Raw genomic sequence first — 27,063 nt, forward strand, 5'->3', positions numbered from 1 at the left:
GCTAGCGACGGTATGTTGGAAATTTGACGATGGGCGCTGAAAATCAAGTTCAGCGATGCTGGAGCAAGTTTTGAGAAGCAACAACACCCCTGCTTACACCGCTTTTCCTTTTGCTGAGTTACGGGCAAAGTGCTGTCATTGAGCGAGTTTCGGAGCGAGTTTTTTGGCCCCACGACCCAGGGAAAAGGGGAGACTAAGTTAAACGTTTGCAGATGTGTTTTTTGGGGGCTTTTGTCAGCAAATGTTACAAGCACAAGAGTTTGCGCATCGGACAGGTGCAAGGAAATTTCATGTTAACAGCATAAGTTTTGTGCAGAAAGTCTTTGAGCTAAGAGACCGTTCGCCTATGAGCACAGCATACCCACCCACTGGCAACCGTCCTGTGCAGTAATGGTCCTGCGCGATCCCTTCCGCAATGTCGTTACTTCTAGCTGACACAAATACCAAAGCCAGCAAGCTTACACTGGCGCTTCAGTTGAGTTGCCATCGGGGTTAACCTTAATTTCAGCAACGTTCCGTTCCTGGAGTTGCCCGGCCACGTCGAAAGGTAACGAGATGACGTAAGGGCAGCGTGCAATCGATGCGATTATAAAATTGGCTCCCAATAAAACTGCAGGCTGGTCGCGCTGGGCAGCCGATCCGGAGGCAGGGCAGATTTATCTAGAACTGAACCACACGGTCACCAAACACGACTAACGCTCACGTACGCATTGCAACAGCAGTCGCCCCCCCGGTCCCATCCAGTTGCCTGCCATGCAGCTCCGGCGGGCTTGACGCAACATAATTTGACGCAATGGCACCTGAACTGCGAACTGCGGTGGACTGCCGGACAAGACAAAAAGAGAAAGAGAGAGAGAGAGAGAGAAACAGCGAAGGTGAGAGATGTAATCCGCAACAAAGGTTATGTGCGTTATGTTATGTTTCAACTGCGTTTTTTTTTTTTTTTGCATTATCCACTGCACCGAAAACAGACATAATTTTTATCGAGTCCCATGTTTTCCCGAAGCATGTACAAAGTGGGAGAGGATAGTCCAGACGGATTGGTTGGTAGCGCCAAACGATTGAACCAAACCTTTGCTGTGTGTGGCACGTCGTGTGATGGTGTTACGGATTAATGTTTATGCTTCTTTCGCGGCCACGATTGCGCCGCCACGAAACAATAGGTCGAAGGTGAAGCGTGCGTGTGTTGCTGTGAGAGGGGAGATGTGAGTGATTTAAACCGCAACACTCGAAAGAAGTACCGCCGAATGTCTCGCAACAAAACGAGACTGACTTCGTAACGCCGATTGCAATCGCGTGAGCCTCCGGGGATTGCTGGCTCTGTGTGTGTGTGTGTGATCTACATAATAACGCGTGATCGGCCGTGGTCACCTTCTCATCCACTGCGCTTGCTGTCTCTGATGCTGAGACCGGCGCGCGCGCAATCTCTTGGGTGAACCGCAGCCGAACTGCATCCTGCACGCACGCGTTGTGCTTTGCGCACTCTCTCTCTCTCTCTCTCTCTCTCTCTCTCTCTCTCTCTCTCTCTCTCTCGGTCTCTGTTTGACCATTCTCTTGCAGCTCTTGCAGCGGCTCTCGTAAGCGGCCCTCCGAAATGAGCTCAAGGTTAGCAGACGTTACCCAACCCTTGGTCTGCGGTCGAGCGAACCGAGCGAGCCGCCGAACCGAGCGGGCCGAGCCGAGTCGCAACTCCTCTGGGCGCGCGTTTGGCTCGTCACGATCATATTACCTCACCGCGTGTGCTGATCGAATGTGTGTGAGACGGGTACCATTATACAACCAAGTGAGAGCAAAAGCAGAGAGGGAGAGAGCGAAAGAGAGATAGGAGAGAGGGATGGTGTCCATTAAACAAATCGTACAACAAAACGCGAACCCGAATGCGAACGGTCGCGATCGGAGGAGGTCACTACACCGTCCACCTTTGGCAAGCCTTCTCCACTTAGCCACACTTTTTGGGTAACAATACGCACCGGCAACGCCAAAGCGCTGACAACGCGCGCGTGCTGTCATTACGCGAAGTCACTCGTTATGACGCCAAACGGGAGCAGCGCGTAACACACGATTCACGCAATGGTTTCTGGTTGCACAGGGGATGGTTAGACAGAGGACTGAAATCTTTGGTATTGTGCATGCACATGGCTGAAGTTTGAGCTCTGCTTGCTACTACCAACTACCACCAAAACTACCAAAAGAGAGCAATGAGAACACAAATTTGAAGACTTGCAAATTCGCCTTTATAAGAAGGAATTAGTTGCAATCATTTTGCAGCCATTTTGTCACTCGGCGTTACTGCATGCTCCATTGACATGTCACCATGTGTGCCAATGCACTTGCTTAACAGCAACAGTGCACAAAGCAAATCATTAAATAAAAAAGGCCTCACCGCACAACCCACATGCACGTAGCACTTGACGTAATTTCGTGAGCCACCCGGGCGATGCTGCGCGTCCCCAATATCCCAATGCATCGCGGGTGCCTGTCGCGTATCTGCGGTTGCGTACACACGTAATGGTGCGAAACCGAAATCACGCAGTGGCTTGCTTGGCTGAGGTGGTGGGATGAGGTGAGCAGAAATAAGTTATATTGCCCCCAAAAACCGACAGATGACTTTCGAGGGTCCGTTGGCTCGAAAGGGGGAGGGAGGACCCCAAAACGGGCAAACCCGAAATAGGGTCATTCGTCGCGGCAATGTAGCAGTAGTAGCAGGCGACATAACGACCACGCGCACACACTGTGTGCCCACTGCCTCTGCCTCTTACTGCTGGATCGTCGATGCACTGTGCAAGGGAGGAGGGAAGTGTTGCAAAAGCCCGTGCTCCCAATCTTGTGCCGTTCGTTCTTTCGAAACAGATTGGTCGAACCGTGTTGTTGGTGGCGTTGCATAAGCAGTATCCTTCACTGTTTGGACGTCCAGTGATTGAAGGTTGTGGTGAACAGCTAGAAGAAACTAAAACATGTCGAAAAGCTTACATTAAAAAGCTCAATAAATACAAAAAAAACTGTATAATGAATTGTGCAGTTTCAAAGAATGCAAAGCATATTCTCACCTCCAGGGAAATGCCAATTCAACATTCACAACCATTCCACTCCGTGCAACGCCCAACAACGCGTTGAAAAGAAAAAGTCACTGAATTCGGTTTGATTGGTGCAATTGATAGAGTTGTGTCTGGCGGGAACCGGTTGCCGATACTGCAAACCTTTGCCCATGCATACATACACACAGAGACCCTGCCTGCCTGGCCCAGATCCCGGACCGATCGGTGTTTTGTAAGCGTACGTTCTGTGCAACTATTGCGACATTACCTTCGCAGCCCTTCGAAAATGTTACTCCTACTCTCGCGACGGGGAGTGTTCTCGCTGCTGTGGCAGACGGCGAGCCCAGTTCTCCTCCTCGTCCCCGGTGGCCAACCCTCTCGGTTCCAACCCTCGGCCCCCTATAAACTCGAAACCTGCTGGAGTGCCATAAAAAGTGCCACGAATGTAAGCCAAACGGCAGCATGGCGCCGAAAAGTAGGTGAGCTCAAACAGGTTCGTTTGGCAATCGGTATACCACAGGGAGGTCTAACCAGCACTACACTGATCGATGCAATTATCCGTGTTTGTTTATTGTAGATTTTTTTATAAAATAAAATCGAATTGTAAATACTAGTACAGAAAAAACCTTCTCTACTTAAGTGAGGATCGCATGATTTATCCCAACAATTGGATCGTTCGCTCATTCTCTTCGTTGCGAAACGACGTCTCCCAAATGTCAAACTGCATGTCGTAAGAGAAACAAACAACCTGCAACACAGCACGATCTCGGCGAGGGTCATCGGTACGATAAAATAACCTTACTAAGATCGCTCACCCTGCGCTCTACACAAATCGATCAATACCGATCCCCAGCCGGTATAGAAGGTTACAATGGGCCCACCTTCTTCCCCGTTTCTAGCTCGATGTCACAACGACGCTCTTACTTCTGGCGCTTTCCATTCGAACCCACACCACCTGGTTAAGCAATGCTGGCCCTCGCGTGCAGTCTGACTTTCCGTACAGCCTGTGTGTCGCTGTATTTGTGCCCGGCCGCTTGGTGATGAGCTCATCTCATCCCTCAACATAATTGCATGTACCGCAACAGCACTCGGCGCACTCGGTCTTCCCCACAACTCCACTCAATTATCGTGTCTCATGCCGCTCGTTCAGCCGGTGGCGGAATTGTCCTTCAACGCCTCCCGATCGCCTTCAGCTGGAGGAGAATGGGAATTTATTGCTCCGGTGCACCACACACACAAACACACACCGCTATACCGTCCGGCTCAGGCCGGTGATTATTTAATTCAATAAATTTCTGCACCACTGCTGCTTGCGTTGTGCATCTGCCAGGGATCGAGTTTGGTCGTTTGTTGGTAATGTCGGGGCATAAATGAGGGGGGAGGGCGCTTTTCTTCTTCTTATTAAATCGACATTAAACTCCAGCATGGGGCTTGGCGGTAGTAGCGGAGGGAGACACAAATTGGAGTTTGAATGTGGGTCGAGTGTGAAGAGTGTGAACGGAGAATCGGTCTGACAACATTATTTCGTAAGGTCAGGCTGAAGACACTCTCCAAACGAAGCTGTGTGCGTGTGTGCGCGAGGCAGATGGCGTCTGGGTTGAGCTGAACAGAAGAGACAGAAAAAAAGCTTAAGTAATTGCAACAGTGCAGAGCTAGCGTAACGCACACACACACACACACACACACACACACACACACACACACACACACATACACGGGCATTGGTAAGAGTCGGTCACATTCACCTTGCCATTACTTAACCCTCGGCGTTTCAATGCGTTGTGCGTGAAGTAAGCGTGAAGCGGCGGAGGGGGAGCTTTTTTTCGCACTAATTGATAGTCACTGGTGTTAGCTGGACGGAGTCGCCGGCCGTAACGCGTACAATATAGAACGTAACGGTTAGGGGGAGTTACCATAATACTAGTTGCATAATAAAGCATCTCAATTTATATATGAAAATATTAAACATATTATGGGTATGATGCACAACACTAAAGGAATTGTAAAATAAATTGCTTGAAATCTAGCATAAAATTGGACAAAGCTGCTCTTTGAACAAACAAAAAAAATTCACACTTTGCTTTCCATTTAATCTCCGCTTCACTTTTGCGCTCTCCGTCTAGCAACTCCCAACCGGTGCTCGAAATTTTGCTGTCAAAACCATCCCTACGCTCGTTTAGCTTTATCGGCCATCCCGGAGGAGTAGTTGGCAGTTGAAAAGTCCACTCCTGTCATCGCTCGCAAAAGAACTGGGTGAAAAATTAACATGCCAGCGATAGGTAACTCCCTTCCGTCCCTGTCAAACTCCTCCGGCACCAGTTCGCTGTTGACAGATTTTCACAGCAGCTCGGTTGGTAAAAGGGGGCAATTTTATGTTCTGCTTTCGAAACTATGCTAGAGAGCATTCTGCACTTCGCACACTCTCAGCAAGCTAATCGAATGTCGAACTGCAGCAGGAGTGTTGGGCTTGGTGCAATCATACGATCGTACGTTGCTGTGCTGTTCTGTACTCTGTTCGATTTGTCAGCTGGTGCATCCTTTTTAATCCCAGCCGCCTCCGGAGCTGTACGTTTGCATCTCATGGCCAGGATGTTGAAAACACGCTCTGTTCAATATCTCATTTCTTTCGACGGGTTTAGAAAAAAAAAAAAAAAAAAAAAACAAAATCTTCTGCAACACAGTTTTGATTGCATTCTCATCTAGAGCGCGCGCACACACACTGAGTGCAGGAAAATGAATTTTTGATGAAGCTCACCTGCGCACTGTGTCCGGGCTTTGCTTCTGTTTTTTTTTTGGAGCGTCAAAACCGAACGCAGTAAAAAATAACTTCTCTGACAAATGTGCTAAAGCTTGTCCCCAACACCAGGGGAATAGTGACTTTGACATCGCGTTTCAGTTCAACCGACTGAAGCTCTTTGTGACTCGGCATGGCTGTGAAATGAGAAGGTGTGGAAAGTATAAAGTAGAAAATCCGATTGCTAGAGTAAAAAAGGCCACCCTTTTCGAACACTGAGAAAAATGTCCAAATACAAAATCAATCCAATCAAGCATTTCGTTCTGACATGCTGACTGCTATGATTGGGAGAGCGCAATGCGAATGAAACAAATTTCCATCCAGTGACAACAACAAAAACTCCCTTTTGGCTACGAAAACGGATTGAGCCGAGATTATGGCGATCGGGGAAGGGAAAAAAACTTTATTAGCATCCGTACAGCAAAATTACATTACCCCTCCTGCCCGCTTGTAAGACGCGCCTTACAAAGAGCTGCCTCTGCTAAGATCTCTATTTATGTGCATTTTTTACGATGCACCAACGTTGAATGCATCCTCCAGGCGGCATCGAAGCAACGAAACACAACCATGTTTTTTTGTATCATTCCCGCCTGCAACGGCAAACGAAAGGCAATTCGAATGATGATGGTTTTCGCTCGGTTTTACTTCTCCTGCGCTTCTCTATGCCATCTCCATTGCTCAATGTTTTTTTTTTTGCTTTGTCCGTTCACCATTCGTCAGCTGGTAAACATTGGTAACAACATTATCAAAGCCCCTGGTTGGTGGTTTTGCAGCCGCTCGGGAGTGCGACTGCGTGTGTGTGTGTGTGTGTGTGTGTGTGTGTGTGTGTGTGTGTGTGTGCGGAGTGGTAACCATTTGTGTGTGCTTGTGTAAAACATGGCTGTAATCATGATGCCCCGGTTCACTTACATCGTAGATCGCCCAGACCCAGACCCTGGTCAGCTGGACAGCAAAACAATTTATCCTGCAGCCAATAAATGGGACTGCCTCGGGATGCACTCTGCAGTGGATGCGGGCGGATGTTGTAAACAGTTTATTTGTTTTTAACACTTCTGTTCGAATGCTGAGCGGGCAAGGGCAAAGCGCAGGCTACAAATAGCCGTGATATCCTCGTGCCATCTGCACTTAAATGCAGTTTACGGCCTCGAGCGGGTGGGAGTTACTCGATAAGTTTAACAACCTCATAACCCGTGCTGTTGGCTATGTTTTTTTCTGCTGATGTGGGAGATAAATAGAACAAGTTGGAGGTTAGATCGAATTTGTTTCTTGCTAGTTTGGTCTTAGCTTCAGTTTCATCAAAACTCTCTTTTTTCACAAACATGCTGAACGTCTGTTTTTGCACTACAACGTATTTCAACAATTTGCAACAATACAACCACCTCCATGGACAAGCGAATGTGAAATGCATTGCACAGTGATGAATAATTAAACTGCATTTCCATGCTGTAACACTTCCCCAGTAGCAACACATGCTGGCTTTGTGCTCAGGATATGTCTTTTCATTACTTGTTCGACATTTTTCCGAATAATACCGGTGAGAATTGTAACAGATATTGTGGCGGCGCAACAGGCAGTCGCAATGTCGTGAGGGTTTAATAATTTGTTACTACTCAATTAACATTTATTATGCATGTTTGAGAAGAGAATCTCCACGCCTCGCATTGAGACCACATCACTTAACATGGAGAGATATTTGAAAGGTTTTTTTGCTTTAGCTTCTGGATACAAAATTGGTTAGTTCTTGAAATGTTTTCTGTATTAATTTATCCAATATTAATGTTACATGATACCAGCAAAACTCTATTACAATGTTAAAGTACAATAATTCTAGAATAATCACTTATTATTTTTAAGCAACAGAACAACAAAACATTGTCCTCAGTTTGTAACATTATTTGTTACATACTTCCCGAACGGAGGCAACAAATTATTTGTGCTTGCAGTGTCATTTTCCGCTTTGCCATTTCGGAATCAGCAAACGCTCCCGTCCAACCATGAAGATGAAACTCAAACCCTGAACCAGCACGCGTGAGCAGAATAAAATCATTTAATGTGAACATCTACATACACACACACTGTAACACACAGCCGCACACACACACGCACATCGAATTCACGCAGAAATGTCGTATCGGTGCGGAGGGGTGCGATCGGACGTGATAAAAGTTAACTTTCAAGGTCGCGGCACCCGGCCCGACGAAACGCATGGTTGCGCGATTCCGGCCATTTCAGCACGACGACCTCCCTGCCTCCGGCATCGCCCCTCGAGCCAAGCCGTACTTTTGCAAGCGGGAGAGCAAACCCGCCTCTTGCTGGTGGGTTCGTTTTCTGCTGTGCTCGTTGTTCGATTCGGGTCAGACCTTGCCGTTCGCACCAAACCGACCAAAAGATATGTTACATAATCACAGAAAAACTCCCCGCGGCAGCGTTTTCTAGCGCACAGCCGAGCACAACTGGCCGAAGTCGCACTGAGACCGCAACCGTCCGACTGTGGGGGCCGTGTGCTGTGTCCCAAGAGTGGTAACAGTGTGTCTCACAGTTTATTTCGGGTGCCAGAAGCATGTTCCGGGTTGGTGCATGAATCAGCAAGAACGATGATCACGAGCCGGAATCATACCCTTCACAGGGAACATGATTCATCTGCAATAATAAATGCTTGCTGCAAGAAATGCTTAAACATACACCAGCCCAGAGCAAGTGTGCCAGTTTACATTTCCATCCTTACTTTCGGACGGCGGAAGCACGTTTTCTCACATTCGTCATCACTTAGCACACTAACCGCGGGGCGGGACGGGACGCGACTGTCACGAAGCGTCGACACACGATGACAGCTGTCAGTCAGTGATGAAGAGGGCGCAGATGGATCGTGCAAACCGATCCCGGCCGGCTCCGTCTTCACGCTTGACATCGATCCGTGTGTGCCGGTTTTCTTCTTGCCAGCGCAAACAGACGCGTGTCCTCCGTTGCACGGTGGAAAACGCTCGCCAAAGAAACACCTGTCTCGGTTCTATGTTGCGTTAAACTGTAGGTTGGCCTTGATGTCAAGACTGTACGTGTAAAGCGAAACCTCAAATGCGTGTTCCTGCGACACAATGTCAAACTCGGTATGGGCGTTGTGGTTAAAGCAACCGCCAAAGCAAAGCGCCTAAAACGCGTTTTCAAATCACACCAGTTAATAATACCTTTATGAGGTTGGACTTTTCCGCACCGGCACCAGGCACCACGTCTGGCAGGCAGCGCTGGTTCTCCCGAGCGGAAGTGACTTCACGCGTCAGGCATTCGAAATAACGGCGGGAGCAATGAACCACGCTTGCTACGATCCGCGCCAATTCCCTTACCGGCGTGCGAGGGCGGTAGGGCGGCGTGTTCGGGTCGAGTGCTTGTATTATTCCCGGTCTACTGCTGCCCCTCCAACCCACACCACTGTGAAGAAAAGAGAATAAGCAAAAAAAAAACGTCACTCACAGACATTGCAACGGCATGTGGCGTGTGAGGTTTGCTCGTGTGTCGTATGTATAGATTATTGTTACTTGCTTGCTTGTTATGTTTATTCTTTTTCATATTGTTTATTTCACGGTTTCAAACATGTTCAAACGTGTCGCCACTCACGCCACACATACAGGAGACCTTTCGCTCTCTGCTCTTTTAGTTCGCTCAACAGCATCCCCTAAATAGACAATGAACTCACCGTAATGAATGTGTTCATGCTCGTGAGGTGAGTCTCGTGAGCGGTCTTGCGAATAGGAATGATGGTGAGTGGAATTTTGGGGTTGCATTTTCAAGTGAGATGCTGTCAGTGAGCTGTCAGTCCAGAAGCAGCTAAGGTTGAGTCTGCATTGCGTAAACACCTACAGCATGAGTTGAAAAGTATATCTTTTCGCCACAAATGCATTTCAAACACCCTGATCGACCATTAAAAGCCATAAGGCCAGTAGTAAGATTTCCTTCAACCATCGTTGTATATAAACGCCACCCTATTGATATTGCTGGTTTGCAGGCAAATTCAATTATTTACTCGAGGAAAAGGTACACCTAGTGCATGTAAACAGTCCTACCAGCAAACGTAAATACAATTAGTACACCCCAATCGCTTGAAACGGAAACTCTTGATTGATCGAAACGCTTGACCTCTCGTATGGCGGTGCGCAGATTCGTTTGCATTTAATTGATTTGTATTACATCTTTCAATGTAAACACATCATGTGCCGTTGAATTAATTGATCACAGAAACAGTTGATGGGCCAGATTTGCTATTTGTACAGCTTTTGAAGGATAAAAAGTAATTTCGCCAATGAAAATCTGTTTCATTAATTTTATTATACATTACAGCGGTTTCCAAGAGTTCTCATGGCTGTGGGACACTTTATTGACATTTTGTTGCGTGAAATGAACTTAATGTAATGGGAATTGGACTCTATAGGACCCTTGCTGGACAAATCTAATAGGAATTTCCATGCAGACTGTCCAAAAAGAGGGGGGCCAAGAGTCCAATTTTCATCATATAAAGTTAATTTCCAAAAGTCAAAGAAGTGTCCCGCAACTATGAGAACCCCTGGAAAACCCTGTATTTCATGCGTTGCTAAGCACACACTTTTTTTGCACTTCCACAATCCCAAAACTGACTCCTCGAGCACTGTAATCTGGGCTTTATAAGCTGATGGCCCAGGCACTTCGATTAGCGCTTTATGGTTGGGATGCGGTCCATCGTAAACAGCACATTCTTACAAGGCGTGACAACGCTGAGCGACTCATAAACGAAAATAGCAAAATGAACATATTCGTCCGGTCAAGTATTCGCAGATTCGCAGCCACCACTCTTGAGGGTAAAATAAAAATCTAAACGATAGTCGCCCAATCGAAAATATGATATCGTGGCGTAGTGTTCTTCATGTTTATAGCATCGCCCAGATCCAATGCATGGTTCACACATTTTACGTACCATTAAGCGATAAAAATGCTCAATCGCTCCTTATCCTACCCACCGTCCTATCGTTTGCCAATAAACTTGGATGACATTAAGGGGGAAAACGGAAAATGTAAATTTTCCTACACAATCACCAGCACCGGGCACCGTTTCAGCTTGGGCATGGTGCTACAAATGGAAGGAATTCACCATTACGGATGCGGGCTTGCGACGTTTGGACGAAGGTGGATGCCACTACTTACGGATGCTGTCTGACTATCGTCCCTCTGGCACAGACTCAGACTGGCGAAATGGGCGATACCGTTGATTGCTAGTGGTTCCCCAAATGCCAACAAACTTGACTTCTTCTTTTCGATGGGTAAGCTTTCTCAGCTTTACGAGCTTCGGTACTGTCAATGATCGACCCCAGGTCGGCTGGTAGCCGTTTTCGCCGAGACGAAAACGCTGTACGAAACAGCGTGTTCAATTTACGAAATTCTACGCTACTGCTGCTGCTGCTCAGTTTATGTCTTATTTCATTCCACAATTCTTCATGACTACCTCCCCGGCCAGGCCACTTCGACCGTTTGCTGTAAGTGACGGCAGCAGGATGAGAGCGGCGACCGTGTCTAGATCGGTACGCCTTGCATGATGCCCAGTGCTCCATTTAATCAAGTACGGCCACTACCCCCCAAAACGCAACTGCAGAGCCAAGATCAAAATGGCAAATTGCTTGTTAGTGGAGGCTCTCAACCCCGGTTGAGAGTGATACGAAATGCTTTTAAGCTGCTGGTCCACTTCGGCTGGCTCGGTGTTCAGTGGCCCTCGTGAGGTGAAAATAAAAAGCCACTAACATTTCGTCCTTCTTCAACCTGGCCTGGGGTACGTGTTCCCACTTGTTATTCGTGCTTTAAGATCAAATTTCGAAAAAAAAACAAAACTGAACGCTTTGCAAAATTAATGTTGATTTGTTTTGGAGTTTTACCTTGGAGTTCCAGTCGAATGCTAACGATGGTGTACACCTTTTTTTGGGTGTTTTCTTTCTTTTCCCCGCCGCTTTTTCGCCCCCGCGTTACAGGTGAGTTGTTAAGCGGGTCGGCTGAATGGGACGACGGAACCGGACGACGGACGACGGTTTGAAAAGTTGTTCAATTTTGTGGTCCAGCGCGGTTCACCTTGAGCGACAGAAAATTGACACTCGAGGCAAAACGACGTTTCGGGTCCGAGAGTGATGTTGGTCGGCCTCGGGAAGGAAGCCGGTCTTTATCGCGTCCGGCCATGGCAAGATGCTGTATATCTCTTGCACGGTCGGCAATCTTTTGTATAATTAAGCAATTTTAAGTCCACTGAGAGCGCAATGGCTGCTCGTTGTGGTTTCGTTGAGTGGATTTTTTCTTACACACAGTCACAGGAAATGGTTCGGTGTTAGGTTCGGGAAGGAAATGGCTTTCTAGGAACAGGTTTCACCGCGGTTCATTTTTATTAGCTGATGGGATGTGGCTGGAATGATTACAGGAGGCACGTTTTAGTTCCATTTCACTATGAGGTTTCGGATGAGTAAGCTGGATTATTACTAGTGTGTAGAAACTATCTTTTGCCATTCATCTTAGGATCTTCGCTCAACGTTATTTCAAATTGTAAACTTCATTTCATTACTGCATAATCTCAGCTCTAATCGATACAGCCATTTGCATGTGATGTCTGTACGCTTTCCGGCAGAGACGGAGACTCAAATTCAATTAGGCATTTAAATGTTTTGTCTACGCATTATAGCTTAGCTTCCCACACACGCACTCTTAAGCACATCTTGCCCTTATCGACAGCTTTTAACGACTCCCTTCTAATTGGCTTACGTACGTGCAGCCACAAGCAGAATTGGTTGCCCGGGAAGGGTAGGCCGTTTGTTATAAATAGAGCAACGCTCTTTATTTATCGCGCAATGCAGATAACCTCACGCAGCGTTTCTCCCCGTGGTTGATAGAGGTCTGCTCGATTGGTTGCTGGAGCATCCTGTTGCTGCTGCGGTGCAGTATTGTATTCCCTGGCAGGGTGGTAATGCAGTAGACAGAACAGGATAAGAGAGGAAAAGGGAATCTAACATGACCCACTATCATCGGATGATAAATGGACACTCGTGTCGCCCGGTAGTCGATGGGGTGACCTTTTCCTTTGCCAATGATCGACCTACCGACCGACCCGGCATGGTCATTCCTGGAACGGTACCACAATGGCAAACATCTATTGTTAAGTGGAGGCAGTCAGTTTAGCCATCTCGTGCCGATGGATAGGCAATCTATTTTCTTGCCTAGCAATAATAGGTTCATGGGAATAAGTGCTTACAGTGATGATTTTGCGAAATAATATCATAAATTTATCTGTTTTACACTATAGAAATATGTGTATTAAACTCTATAGTACCAAATACTCTTTTACACCTATTTTTTGTAACGATGGGCCAGCAAAAAGCCTCACGGACGGTCCCATAATCGATATGGTAATGGGAACGGTTGCAACAGCCATTCATTTGCATAAGCATGGACACTGCGGACCGATACCATCTACGGGGTTGGGTAAATAACTTCCAACGTTCGCTCTTGACCGAACGATAACGCAGCCGCTGCCAGGCATAACGCTTGACCGCGCCGAAGGACTGAAAAGCGTAACGTAACGGAAGTCCAGCTCGTCCGTGAAAATGTAATGTCCCTTGCTGAGCCCCCTGTGCGAAACGTTGCTCGCTGTTAGCATCCCAGGTGATGCGCCGCCTACAGGCATAGGGCAATATTATTTCAACCCTTCATCGTCCATCTCGAAACCGGGGACCTTAGGCAAGCCTCCTGTTCTGCAGAATGAAAATCGATTTTTATGGAGCGTAATTAAAACATCACTCCATTGGTCCGGAAATTGTTTTAGCTGCATCCTTCATGCGGCCTGGAATGGTATGGACACGCATTCACCAGTCCTTAGTAAACCCAAGTACCGGTCCAGCAGTGTACGGAAGCGAGCGTTGGAACTTGGTGCTCGTGGTCCACTTCTCAGCCAAACGAGAAAGTCACGCCCAGTGGACATCACACGCGATGAAAACGTGTGAGCCATAAATATACGAAAGCTGCACGTAGTTTTTCTTCCCCACCCAGCTGCTCGGAAAAATGCTGCAGTCGTGAAGAACGCCACTCCTCATCTGGCATAGCGGCAAAACCGTGCCGAAACCGTGCCGAAACCGTGCGAGCCGTGCAAGACGCAACAAAGAGGAAACAACCGGAAACGTCATGTTGAATGAATTATTGCCTCGCATAGAGTGCTCTTCCACGTATGTGTGAATGTGGACGAGTCCAAGGTTTTCTACCGAAAATCGTTACAATTGTGCTTACTTTTTACTCTTCTTTTGTCCATTAAATGCAGTTTTTGTACGTCCCAGTTCACGCACTCCCGGGCTGAGGGCTTTTGTTTCTTTCCGGAAGGACACGACAGTGTGGAAAGATTTATGCCCGATGAGAAGTAATTGAGCTTTTACAGAGCAGCAAGAAATTAAGCTTGAATGTGAAAATCCCGCTCCAAGAGGCAATGCATCTTGGTACAGAATGCAGTAAGAATACTCGCTTTCCTTGGCCTTTATTTTAAAGCCATAAATGCAGGCGTTGAAAAGCACTCGTTCGGGACAAGCCACACTAGATACAGCCATCGTCGTAAATTAAATACGGATAATTTAATTACATATCAAACAACGATCTTTCGTCCCACTTAATCCTCGCACGTTGGACGTACCAGTCCGCTACGAAACAATGGTCATTTCGGTGTGCCTCATTTGAAATTCAATCCTCGAAAGGAAAGCGCTCGGCTCCGCCCTGAGGGGGTGAACAAGGACAATGGTGCAATGGTTGTGTGCATTTAAATAACCGCACCGGTCATAAATCATCACCACAATAACGATGTAAAGCCGTGTAAATAAATACCTTTGAATTTATAGTTCCTCGGTGTGGATGCGGGTTAATGCAAACATTGGTTTTGCCCGGCTGTCCTGAACAATGCTGTTACTCCCGTTTGGAAACCCGGCAGAATGATTAGTGCAAGAGGAAATATAAACCGGCCGTACACACATACACACACCTGCTTATACACACATGTCATTTCAGAAATTGATTTTTATTTTCCGTCTGGATTGAGCAGATGAATAATTATTTGCTTTTCCGAGCGAACGCTGCCAGATGGATCGGATGGCAGGTGTGATTGGAAATTTAATTGCCGCGAGCGAGTTAACGCAATAATGGTTAACCGGAGTCGATGGCGATGTTATTACTGCAGGTGGTGCAACTCCTCATGTGCCTGCAGCGCACCCGCGAGAAGGCTCGGTAATTAATTGTGTGCCATTATAAAGGATTTGTGATGGGAATGGCGGGCCGATCAAAAGCGCAATATGCGGAGAGCTCAATTCGTCAACATTAATAAAGAGCGCACCACGGCGTTGTGCGGCCGGCGTTGACGGTTCAAAGAGAATGCGAAAATTATGAAAATTTATTTATTTTTTGTTCCTTTTCCTTTGCACTCCCTTGCATGAACCGTTCCGTATCGTGCAATTTCGGTTTGAACAGCAAAAATAAATCTCTCGTGGCTTCCTTTTTTTATTGCGCCGAAGCTTTTGTTTCCCAAACTATGAGTCTGGCTCGGATATTAAGCCCCTTGTCTCAGCGGAGCACTAAATAATATCGCTAACATGGCTGCTGCTGCTGCTGCTACTGCTACCACGTTGCAGAATCATCCGCATTCGCATCTGTTTGCAGTTTTACTGCCCAGCTTGTCCTGTTGTACTGAGGTGGCGTACATTTTTTGCACTAGCTGTGTTGCACCATGCAATACGCATCAATTTCCGGCAGGGGTAAAAGTTTCGGGTAAAAGCGTGGAAAGCAAAACTCGCACACCCGGAACCCACGGGATCGTATAGCATCGCAAAATGCAATTTAGGCTTGAGCGGTATTGCGGCGATGCGCTTCAACAGTCTGGTGACGGCCTGGAAACAAGTTGCTGCACGCAGGCAAGGGAAATCAGTCGCCAGCGGTGGGCTTTGTGAGCGTGAAATGAATTCAATTTCACGCGCCGCACAGAATCAGAAGCGCTCATAAAAACCGAGCACCGTCAGCTAGTTTTGGGATTTCGTTGTGGATGTGTAGTTTTGCACGATCGATGGTACGTTTGTAGTTAAATATTTAAAAAAAAAACTCGACCAGTTTTTGCCAGTCTCACCAGAGATTGTTCCATTTTATGAATATTTAATGACAACATCGGGCCATTAAATGCATTCTCCGTACGTTCGCAGAGGCCCTAGCAAAATAGTTCTATATTGGATTATTCCGTATTTCTAACTTGGAGAAGCGTGAAATATCAATATTTGTGTATAAAAAGGTTTTGGGGATAAGAGGTTGTCTGAATGTATGCAGCAAACAACATATATTCAACGTAATGTATCTACATAAAAACGCCAAACCGATACCAAACTGATATCGATTCTACTGGGAACAATTTATCTGTATTTCCTGCTAAACAACAACTACAAAACACTTGAATCAATTGGAATAACAGTTCTATAACTACACAAATTTCCCCAGAACTAAACACAAAACCGATTATTCCCTACAAAACACCATAACAAGCAAACGATATTTTTTGACGCCTAGCGGCAAACGAACAGCGTACATAAAAATGAGAAACGCCAAAACCCGCTGCAAACACGCAGACAAGCCGGAAAACAAACCGGTAATAAAAACCAAACAACAGGGCTGGTGCCTAATTGTGAATGCAAAATGTGATGACACAAAATGGTACGCCGAGAATAAAAAAACAGAAACATTCCGGTGCCACACAAGAGGCAAAAAAAAAAATAGCATCTAGAATAAGCGCACTGGATTTGCTGCCTTGCCTGTGTCTTTGGCTGGATTATGATGAGCACAGCCCGGCCCGGAGAAGGGGTGGAAAAAAAAGAGTGGAGCCGTAATTGTATGCAAATTAAAGTAGGCATCCTAGTCAGTCGATCGCAATTAAGCCAGCCTCGGATGGTTGTGTGTGCGATCTGAGCGTGAATGTGTATGCCTTTTTTCTGTCTTTCGTTTGAAAAGCCAGCGTTGTTAAGCCGTTTTTGCTAACGAATTTATGTACCCTTCAGCGGGCAAGGCTTCATTAAATTGGCGCGTGCTGATGGAGGCGCACGGTACTTTCAACGTGTGCGGAGCGGCACTAGGCGCCTCCATGAAAAGCGCACCGCACACAGTGGGTTGGTGAAGCGATTACACACGTCGGAGTGGAATGGTATTTTGCAATTTCATTGAATGCTTAATCCAGCTCTTCTAGCGTATATTAAATGATTTCGAGATTATACGAAAGCAGCATTACAGTTGAATTGTTAAACATTCAACTCAAATACGTTAATACCTAGCAATTGCTGCTCGCGTGTTTTATTCGCTTTCCGTGTACCTTGAATCAAAATTTAAATGCATTATTAAAGTTATAGCAATGCCAGACATTGATGAAGTTCATAAATTTTCCCTCAAACAAACCATTACTATTTTCCATTTCATGCCCGTTGCATATCGGAATTTGACATTTTCATCACGCTCTGCTTGGGCGCTCTCTCGGATCAATTTAATATTTATCAACATTATTCGTAGCTTAACTCAACGTCCAGCCGTGCAATTGCCAACCCTTTGGGTGGAACGAATATTATGCAGTGCATGTAATTTAATCTCAGACATGAAATGAATACTCTGATCGGAAGGAGAGCTGCTCCGCTCACTCCAAAGGGCGCCGGACGACAGAACAGAACACAGACACGGTGCACCGGTTCGTTCCAAGTCCATTTTGATATCAATTACTCACTAAACTAATCTTCATCTGCTGTGTCCATCCATTCCATCATAATCATCATTATCTTTTGAACGGCTTCGGATGTGTTGTGTACGTGTGTACGGGTGCGGTGAGGCAGTGATGATTTTGTTTTTCCTTTCAGCAACCCACATCCGCAGCCCGAGGACACTCACTGTGGACGTTCCGGTGCACTCAAGACGTCGTAATTTGCAATAAATTTTCATTAACCCACTCCCAGCCCCAGCCAGTGCGCCTGTGGCGGGTTTTTCGGGGAGATGATACAGATTCTCGGACATCCAGTAGCTGTGTGGGATTCGAAACGGACGCATCGGGCAGAAAGTCATTCCCGAAAACTCGGTCACCCAACCCGTAGAGACAAGCTCAGCAACGAGCATACACACACACACACACACACACACACACACACACACACACACACACACACACACACACACACACACACACATCGAAGCACAATGCTGGTTAAAGTGGCTGGGAAATATATAGCACACGCTGGCAAGGCTGCTCGGGCGAAGACGAGCTTTGTGGCAGGATGAACGATGAGCGCTGCCGCTGATGACATTATGATGGAAGGTCCGGCAGCACATTCGCATGTGTCCCGGCTGCCCTGCCACTGCTGCCGGACGGGGTGCTGCTAATGAATAATTATGCTAATGCGAAATTTAACGCAAAAGCCTCATCAGCGCAGATGAAGTTTTAGAGCGAGTTCGGAATGAAGCAATTCCGGGACTTAATCAGTGCCCGGATGATGTGCACGGTCGAGATTGAGCATGACGGAGCGAGCACAGTCGACACATTAGTCGGTCAAAATCAGCACAAAGAGTGTCTCTGAAGTGAACAATTACAGAACTATGCGAGAAAGAATGAGCGTGTGTGTGTACATGTTGCTATGTAGTGGAAAATTAGGTTTGAATTAATTAGTGTACAACGTAATTTGGTGTTTGTGCAGCTTTGCTTTGATGATGAGCAGACGCGTGACAAATGTGGAAATGTTTATTTCTTTTACATGAATTGGACATTTCCTTGCGTCATGAACACAACCAATTTAATTCATATTTTGGTTTACCCAGCAACGTCTGTACCAGCTGGAAATTGATGTAAATTTTGCTTACACCCCTCCGGTGTGAAACCACTGAATCTAGCTCACTTTCAGCGCCATTAAGCGTGTCACCCGCGACTTCAAAGAAAATACAACACCCGAAATAGACGCTGCCATCGTTCACACGCGCCACTGCAGCAACAGTGCGCACTGTCAAGACGACCGGCAAACCAACGGCAAGTACGCCGCAGCTCAGCAGACAAAGAAACGAAACGGGAAGGAAGGAACGTATATAGCAGCAACAAATAACACTCAAAATTGGGGAACGTCTGGTTCCATGGCTACTGCCCACAACCCTCCCGCCGCAGCAGCTCTGTTTAATATCAGCTCTCCAATGTCACGTACACCATTGCTCCCTGTGAGTGTGCGGTTTTTTGCTGTTACGTTCGAAACCGCCGTTCTTTGTGTGTTTGGGGAGCTCCAAGTGGACAGCCCGGACGCGGGCCTGACTGACAGATGGACTCGTTTTTTGAGGTCAGTCGCTGGCGTTTACCAAAACGAAGAAAGAACGCAGTTACAGCGAACCACACCGCTAGACGGAAGGAAAGGAAAAAAGAACATCGAGGAGACGTGATCGAGGTTGGTTGGTGTTTCTTGCGATTTGCAAAAGAAAGCAATGGCGAAACAGTGCTTTTATTCCACTTGTCATGAAACCGTTTTGTTTACAGACCTGCCGGTTCAAACACCTTCCCTGCTGCACTACTTGGCTCTGTGAACCTGACAGCACGAAATGTACACCAAGTGGGATGGGAGAGACCGAACGGAGGTTATCGGAGTAAAATAGAGTGAAAAAATAAGGCAACTTGACGAATCGTTCAGTTGACGAATACAGAGGCAGAGGTTTCGCACTGTCATCAGGCGAAACCCACCCCACAGCAAGTGTTGTGGTTGCATGTGTAAGTGCTGATTCGTTTATAATACTGATTATCAAGTGCATTGTGAGAACGTGCAGGGGCAAGGGGAGGGCTCAATGCCCGAGACAACAAAGAAATGGCGATTGCCCGTCCGGTTCCAGGCCAAGCAAGGTCGGTAGGGGGACGTTTATTTTCGTTTATCAAAACAAAAATTTCTCACCCCAACGAGTTGAATGACTTGTTTACGTGTGTCTGTGTGTGTGTTTTTGACCGGGTGTGACCCCATTCGCGGTGTGTGATTTGCTCACTCTGCTCACGAAATTGCAGTGTACGGCTCGCTGCTATCTGACACACCAATTTGCTGCCCCGGCCAGATAAAGAACAGTCCATCCTCACGAAAAGGGGAGATTTTGGTTTTCTGGCTGTATTTTTGTTATTAACAACCAACATGTCCTTTCCGTTCTGAGCACAAGGGGTCGCTTATTTATGCTGTCGCTGGTTCACTGAAAAGGTACGCGTCTAGGCTAAGGAATGTATAGAGGGGCTGGTTGTCTCCATTTTCATTCTTTCAATGGTTACATCGCACAAACTGGATTTAAGAATCCAGCGGAGGGTAATTCGTTCCTCAACACGAGCGAGCGAGAGAAAAGGGAGCGTGTTGAGTGAGCGTTAGGTGACATTTTGCTGAAGGACAGCTCTTCTAATGGCACTCATTATTCAGCAAGTGGGATGGATTATGCAAATTGAAGTAACATGCATACGCCGGTTGTGGGTGAGCGTATTTTTCATACGAAAGATTTTACAGCAACTTTGTTGCAATGGTATGCTGTGCCGGTAAATGAATGAGTTTATTTATATTTATTCCACCCAGTGCTACATGGAGCGTTAATTCAGACCATTAATTGTGTGGCTTGCAGGATAGCGCTCAGCAGCTTCTTTACACTTTATTTCACAGTAACCATTGCAATCATGAGGATTGCTGTTTTGTTTAGTAGCTTTTTTTGTAAAAGTCTGAAAAATCTTCTCATTTCAGACACTAAGATACATGATGACACTTCAACTTGGAGCAGTGAGAACGCTAACTTGCTTGTGTTTTAAGAGTGTTTTTGTACGATCGCATTTGCAGAATAGTTTCCGTAAATAAATAAATGAAATTCAACCTCACTTGGATAGCTCAGAAGTAGTTGAATGAACAAAATCCTCCACTGTAAAATATATTGCCCTTCCCAGCTAATACAATCATGGCTCCTTCCAGCTCCTCTCGTTACACAGAAAAGAAGGTTAATATCTGTTTACTTCCCCATAGTCACCTTCTACCCATCCCAGCTCAGCTTGATTGAGTGATTTATTTCCGTGTACTTTTGCAGGATTCACTTCCAAGGATTAACACATCCGGATTCATTTTGTCTCGTGTTCTTATTTCACTTCAGCCTTTAGGGTGAGATTTCGCTACAGCACCGTACTTTACCACCGAGAGGGAGCAGTCCTTTCTAGCTATAAATTAATTCCCTGCACACCTTAGCTACCGAGCTACCTTCGTCGTGGCGGGGATTCTTGTAGTCAGGGCCACAAGCACACCACAAACCGATGTACCGAAGGATACCAAAAATAATCATTTTGCACCGAACACAAACCGAAAGACAAAGGAAACCCCACATGTACCGACATGGGACAGGGCAATCAGGTTTCTTTCCGTCTCGTTTTTGGAAGGAAATTGAATTTCCGCTCATCGACAGCGCGCACCCAAAGGAGGCGAAGGCGGAGACGGCGAAAGTAACGTACCGTACATGAACTAGCTTTTTATTTATCTGCCAGCATCAATTTGTGACCACGTGCAGGGCTTCTCCGGTGCGGTGCGTCTCCAAGGAAGCATAAGATACGTTCTCGCTCGTTGCCTTCCGGGCGGGCAGCACCGTGAAGGCGCACAAAACAAAAAGAATATTTGCCGAAAGACTCATTTGCCGTTCTTACCAAACGCTCGGACATGGTTTTCTCGGAAAGCCCGCCCCAGGGTGGAATGGGAGGTAAACGACTGTACCAGTATCCGGATGAGCCGGAAATGGGCAAAGGAATGCTTTGTGCTGACAGCTTCCTTCACCTTGAAGCCACGAGCTACGTTCCGTGACGATTGCTGCCCACCTTCCCCGGCTGCCGGGATGGAAACGATGGACATACCCACATACCCGGGGCACGGGCAAGGAATTTTGAGTGATTCACTTCTTCACTTCCTTCCGCCTCCCACCTGGGGGGAAGCGTTGTGGGCGGTGTTATCGTGGGTTGCATATTACCACGAGCGTCTTTTCTGTTCGTGTTTGGGAATGGCACGTCGCTGCACCGAAACACACGGGACCATGGGCGACGATAAATTATCTCACTTCCTGGATGGAGCTTAGAGCGGAAATTCCATTCCGTATTCACCACACACTCACACGGCCGGCCGCTTGTCACGGACTTCTGGGGCATCCGTAAACCAGCCCGAAAAGGTTGTTGCTCGCGCAAAGGTTGATTTATTAAGCAGCAAGCAGGCCGTGTGGGTTGGGATTGATCTTACGCCGGAAGCAGGCGCATAAGCTATGAGGACTTTGTTTCGTGTTCCGGAACTTCAAAGAAACGACGCGTTGCTGTGAAGGTTTCCGTCTTCATGCGAGGAAAAGTGTTTAATAAGAGATAGATCGTTCACACTTATGTTGTTAACATATCACGCAAGAATGCACACAACGGTTACAGGTGAAAGCAGTTATAGTTGTCACTCAAACAAAGACATCAAGCACGAAGAATATTGTTGAGTGAAAACAATGTGTTAAACACCTCTGAGGAAGGGCCTTTTTTTACTCAAAACCTAAACAACCATTAAAGCATAAATCAGGTTTCTCAAAGAGCTCAAAACGGCCCAGGCAACATTCGATACGCTTAACCGCTAAATGTGAGATGGCCTCTAATCCACTTCGCTCTGCTTTTTACTCAAAACAAAAGCCTTTTCCATTTCGTTTGCTGTGCATGTTTCGTTCAGTGTAATCGGTTTAAAACGCACAACGATAGAACAAAACACAAACCGATGTTACGGGTGCACAGCACAGACCAACGAGAGGCCATACACCGGGGCGTAACGTCGGACTGTCGGCGCGTAATACTTGCGCGTTATCAGCTTACAAGCCAGAAAGCTAAACAGCGTCCCAAGCAAGTACGCCACCAGCTATAATAAACACCGTTCGTCGGTTTGCCGATAGCGTTACATGTTTGTTTTTGTTCGCTCCGGTAGCCCTTACACAACCATTTCTCCCTAACTCAAGACGTCAGAGCGTACGGCGGTGAAGGTTGAGACCCAAAGGCGCATTTGACAACCATTGTTAGGTACTTTTATTATGAAAATAAAGAAGGAAAATCGTATTCCTAAGTTCGACTCACATTCAAAGTCAATCTCCACATTGATAGCTAATTAATTACTTCAGCTTGCCAGTGTACTGCACATTACTCCTAGAAGCATGATACCTCAGAAACTCAATTTACTCCAATATTGCAGAATAGGACATCGCAAACGTTTTACCGAACCCAAGATCTTCTAGTTCACTCCTAAACCGCTTGTCTCTTTGAGACCCTGTCTGCTTCGGCGGGTGTTCCTAACCTACGACAACAAAACCGGCAGCTCCATCAACCCGCGACCGCTGATAGTTATCGTGGACGCTCCTGATATGTAACGCTCTCTCAGCCCATGCAGCAGCTCAAACCCCCCGGCTAAGACAACAACCGAGAGCAGGAAAGTTAGAAATCAGAAAACCTTACACCCCGTTGACGTGGATCCACCAGAATGAAAACAAATCGCCCTTGCCCATTATCAGCCCGACGGTGTGATGGGGCGTGCTCCGTTGCACGTCGCAAACCTCTATCGCGGTGATTGATGGTTGGCTAGCTGGTGGTAGCGGTGGGATGGTGGCAAAGTGGGTGGGTGATTCATTGATGCAAGGCGATAGCGGGTTCCTAAGGGGCAAAGAGGGAAGAGAAAAGGGGTCCGAGTGGTTTTGAGAAAGTCCGGTCCATCGAACTCAAGCGTGAAGCGTCTTATCAGCTCGCGTTGTGCTGGGGCGAGAAGAACCCGTTGTAGTAAAGGTGTCAGAAATCGCAACTCTTGATCAAGATCCGACACGTTGAGACGCTGAGTGGATGTGATCGGTCACAGTCCCGGGGTCGATGCACGCTAATCGACAATGGCGAAATAAAGCCAACGGTTTTGGGAGAATTTCGGGTTTTGTTTGAACCTCTTTTCTTGTGAGCTATGGTAGAGTTTATTGGATCTTTTTGTTTCATCCTTTGGATGTGATTCAACAAATTTAGCATTTTAACCTAGATTATATAGATTCAATTCTTCATGAGTAGGTAAAGATAATCAAACGTCATAGAACATTATCAAAATGATCCACAATGACAATGATCCAATCACGCCCATCAACCTTGAGCTCCATCCAATAATGATATACCAAGAATGACTATTTAGACCATCGACAGCTCATTCAACCATCGCAAAGCAAACCCAGGGCCAGCGCAAACTTGTTGCTTATCCCAACAAAAGGCGCCTCATCCATCGCGCCCATCGCGGTGACTCATCGGGTTTTTCTGTGGACGAAGCTTCCTAACGATGGCAGGCTTGCTCATCACCACCACCACCACAACAACGACAACCTGTAGCAGCTTATCGATAGATTACCACTGTCACTGTGTGTATCATCTTCGCGTGGCCTCTCTTTTACTGCCCCGTAAGAGTGGTGAAAAGGATTTAGCTTTTCCGCCGACAAACACATACACACCAACATTCAACCCCATTTTGTCCCGTCATTCTGGGTTGATTATTTACGTTCGTCATCGAACGAAAGAGAGGCGGAGAAGATTGTCTCTTGGTCCGTGATCCATTGCCATAGAGCGCATTTTCCATATTTAAGGAGCAGATACCGATGCCGAACCTGCACGGCCACAGCCACAGAAAGCGAAACGAGCGCCTCACCGCGACGGTAACCTTCTGCCAATGTCATGGTTATCGGTGCACGCGTGTCACTTGTTTCTTTTTTTCTTTTATTTGTCTGCCTCCCTGCTTACCGGATTGAGTCTTCCCGGTGTGTCGTTTCGCTTGTCTGGAAGTTTTCCATTTGCTTGCGCATCGTACCCACTTGCCCATAGCTTAGTTTTTTCTCTTATCTTCATTTTTAACTTTTGCTCTCGTGAGTTTTTCCCTGTACTTGCCCCGAGCGAGTGTAACTTTGGGGTGAAGCAAGATGTGTTGTTGTTTGTGATCGCTATGTGTAAGGGACCGTAACTTTTGATGAGATTTTCTTAGAAGTGACTAAAGTTAATGGTTGTTTGTGGTGATTTGTCGAAACATAAGGTAACAGTTTAAATCCTTCATTTTCATAATTTCACATGAGATCGTTATGAAATCAAATATGACAATTTTAAATGTGTTTTTAATCTTCAAAACCACGCTATGGTAACAAAGGGAAACATTCAACGGGCAAGATTTACTGACTATTTAGCCTCACACACAAACTCAGTGGCCTCACCTACCAGAGTGCCTGTGGCCTGGGCTTCATTACAAACCCGCAGACATGTAAAGCGGTCTACACTACACTAAGTCCAATTAAAACTCCATCAATATTGATGACCATCGGATAAGTTTCGCCGCTGCCGTCACCGTCGTTGTCGGTGTAAGCGAAGCAACAGGTGGCAAACCCTACATACACACACACCTACGGTGGCCTCGCTGCCCGGCGAGTGCGGCGTTCAGCAAATCGATACCGTACCGATGTGAAAGGGACCGTGTGGACCGTGTGTGAGGAGTGCGAAATAGGATCTTGTGAGGAGTGTTGGCGGACGCCATGGCCTTCCGGCGGAGGACGGAGAGAATGGGATTGATGAGGTTACGAGTAAGTATCAGCTAATGGTTTCGCTAGCAGTGGGATAATGTAGCACTCACAACTGCACGGCTACCGTGGTGGTAAGCTGTTCGTGGTGGTCACAAGGGGGTTGGCAGAGGGAAAAAATATGACCCCGTGTGTGTAACATTTCGCCAGGAACCAGTTCAAAGGGTATTCGAACGGGGGGAAAGCAAGACATTAGCAAGGATGGGTTAATAGAAGTGTGCAATTTGCCATCAATCATTTAAACGGGCGGGATTGATCGGTAAAAAGTTTTATAACTATGTTGTTACGAAGGGGACGGGTGACTTAACAGCTGGAGTAAAATAATTCAAACATATGACTTCATTTCCAAAAAACAGCGTATTTGCTTGCGAATTTTCTACAAAATAATACTTTCATAACATTACTCGTAAGAGAAACTTAATCAATAACTATGTTAAACAAAAATTACCTACAACTGACAGCTTTGTTGCGTATGTTTGCCATCCCACACTCATTCACGATGCTTCTTCTTTCTCTTCCACAGTGCCCAACAGTGCCAAAGGACTGCAGCTACGGTCGGAGGTGCTGCACCGGTTGCACCACTACCAAAGCGCGCTGGCCGATGCGGACAGTGCGCTCAAGTGTCTACCCACGTCCCACAAGGTAAGAAAGCTTCCTCCCCTGCCCTGAATCAACAACTCATACACACACACATCTGCCAGGCACGATAACGCGGCACCCTGAAAGGCCTACTCCCACGTTCCACCGGTGTTCCGCTAAGCAACACTCAGAACGTGACCATGGTATCGCGTTTTCCGAGATGGAAAAACGCGCCCTCGCTTCCCACCTCACTTCCAAGCGCTCGTAATGGCTGTGATGTAATGAAAATCGAAACCAAATTTTACCAACACCTGCACACCCACCCACACTGCATTATTTTCTCTCTCCCTCTCTCTCTCTCACTCTCTTGCTCGTGCGCTTCTCAACTCATCTCAGACGTGTGGTTTGCTGGAGCGCTCAGCCAAAAAAAAAAACAAGCGTAACAACCCAACCTCAATGCACGTTTTTATGAAGCCGTCTCTGGCCAGAACGGACGAGGAACGGCCGCATGGGGATGGTTTTTGTACGACTGTGTGTGTGCATGTATATGTCATTTACTAAATCTTTCGCAGCATGTGCCAACCCCGGCACATGGCGTACGATTGGATGCGCTCGGTGCGCTATACTATGGATTCTTACTCACGGCCAGACTGGTCAGCTTTCAGTGACCGGCGGTGGTTTGTAAGAGAGTGTGACATAATCTTAAAAATCGTGGGCAACGGTAATTTAATATTGATGTTGCGTAGCCATCCTGTCAGCGTTAGAGACGATGAGCTGCATGTTGTTTTCCCATTTCAATTGTTTTTGCCGGCTCTGAAACTCCTTCAAATCGCTGCCACGAGTTTAAACTATTCTATACTAAATAGTAAAACTCACACTTTAATGTCCATACCAGCAAAGCGCACGTTTTAATTGACATTTTGACGATGCACAAAACCCCGTACAAACACACACACACACACACACACACACACACACACACACACACACACACACACACACACACACACACACACACACACA

General features: G+C 46.7%; 1 protein-coding gene across 2 annotated transcripts in view; it reads left to right on the forward strand.

Moving 5' to 3' along the window:
• Positions 1-27,063, forward strand: part of LOC121591741 — a 50,802-nt gene that overhangs the window by 20,051 nt on the left and 3,688 nt on the right. For both annotated transcript variants that reach the window (XM_041912626.1, XM_041912625.1), the window contains exon 3: positions 25,985-26,103. In XM_041912626.1, the coding sequence (XP_041768560.1) occupies positions 25,985-26,103 (119 nt within the window). The remainder of the gene's footprint in view (positions 1-25,984; positions 26,104-27,063) is intronic.

This window comes from Anopheles merus, chromosome 2L, assembly GCF_017562075.2.
Source record: "Anopheles merus strain MAF chromosome 2L, AmerM5.1, whole genome shotgun sequence".
Classification (NCBI taxonomy): Eukaryota; Metazoa; Arthropoda; class Insecta; order Diptera; family Culicidae; genus Anopheles; species Anopheles merus.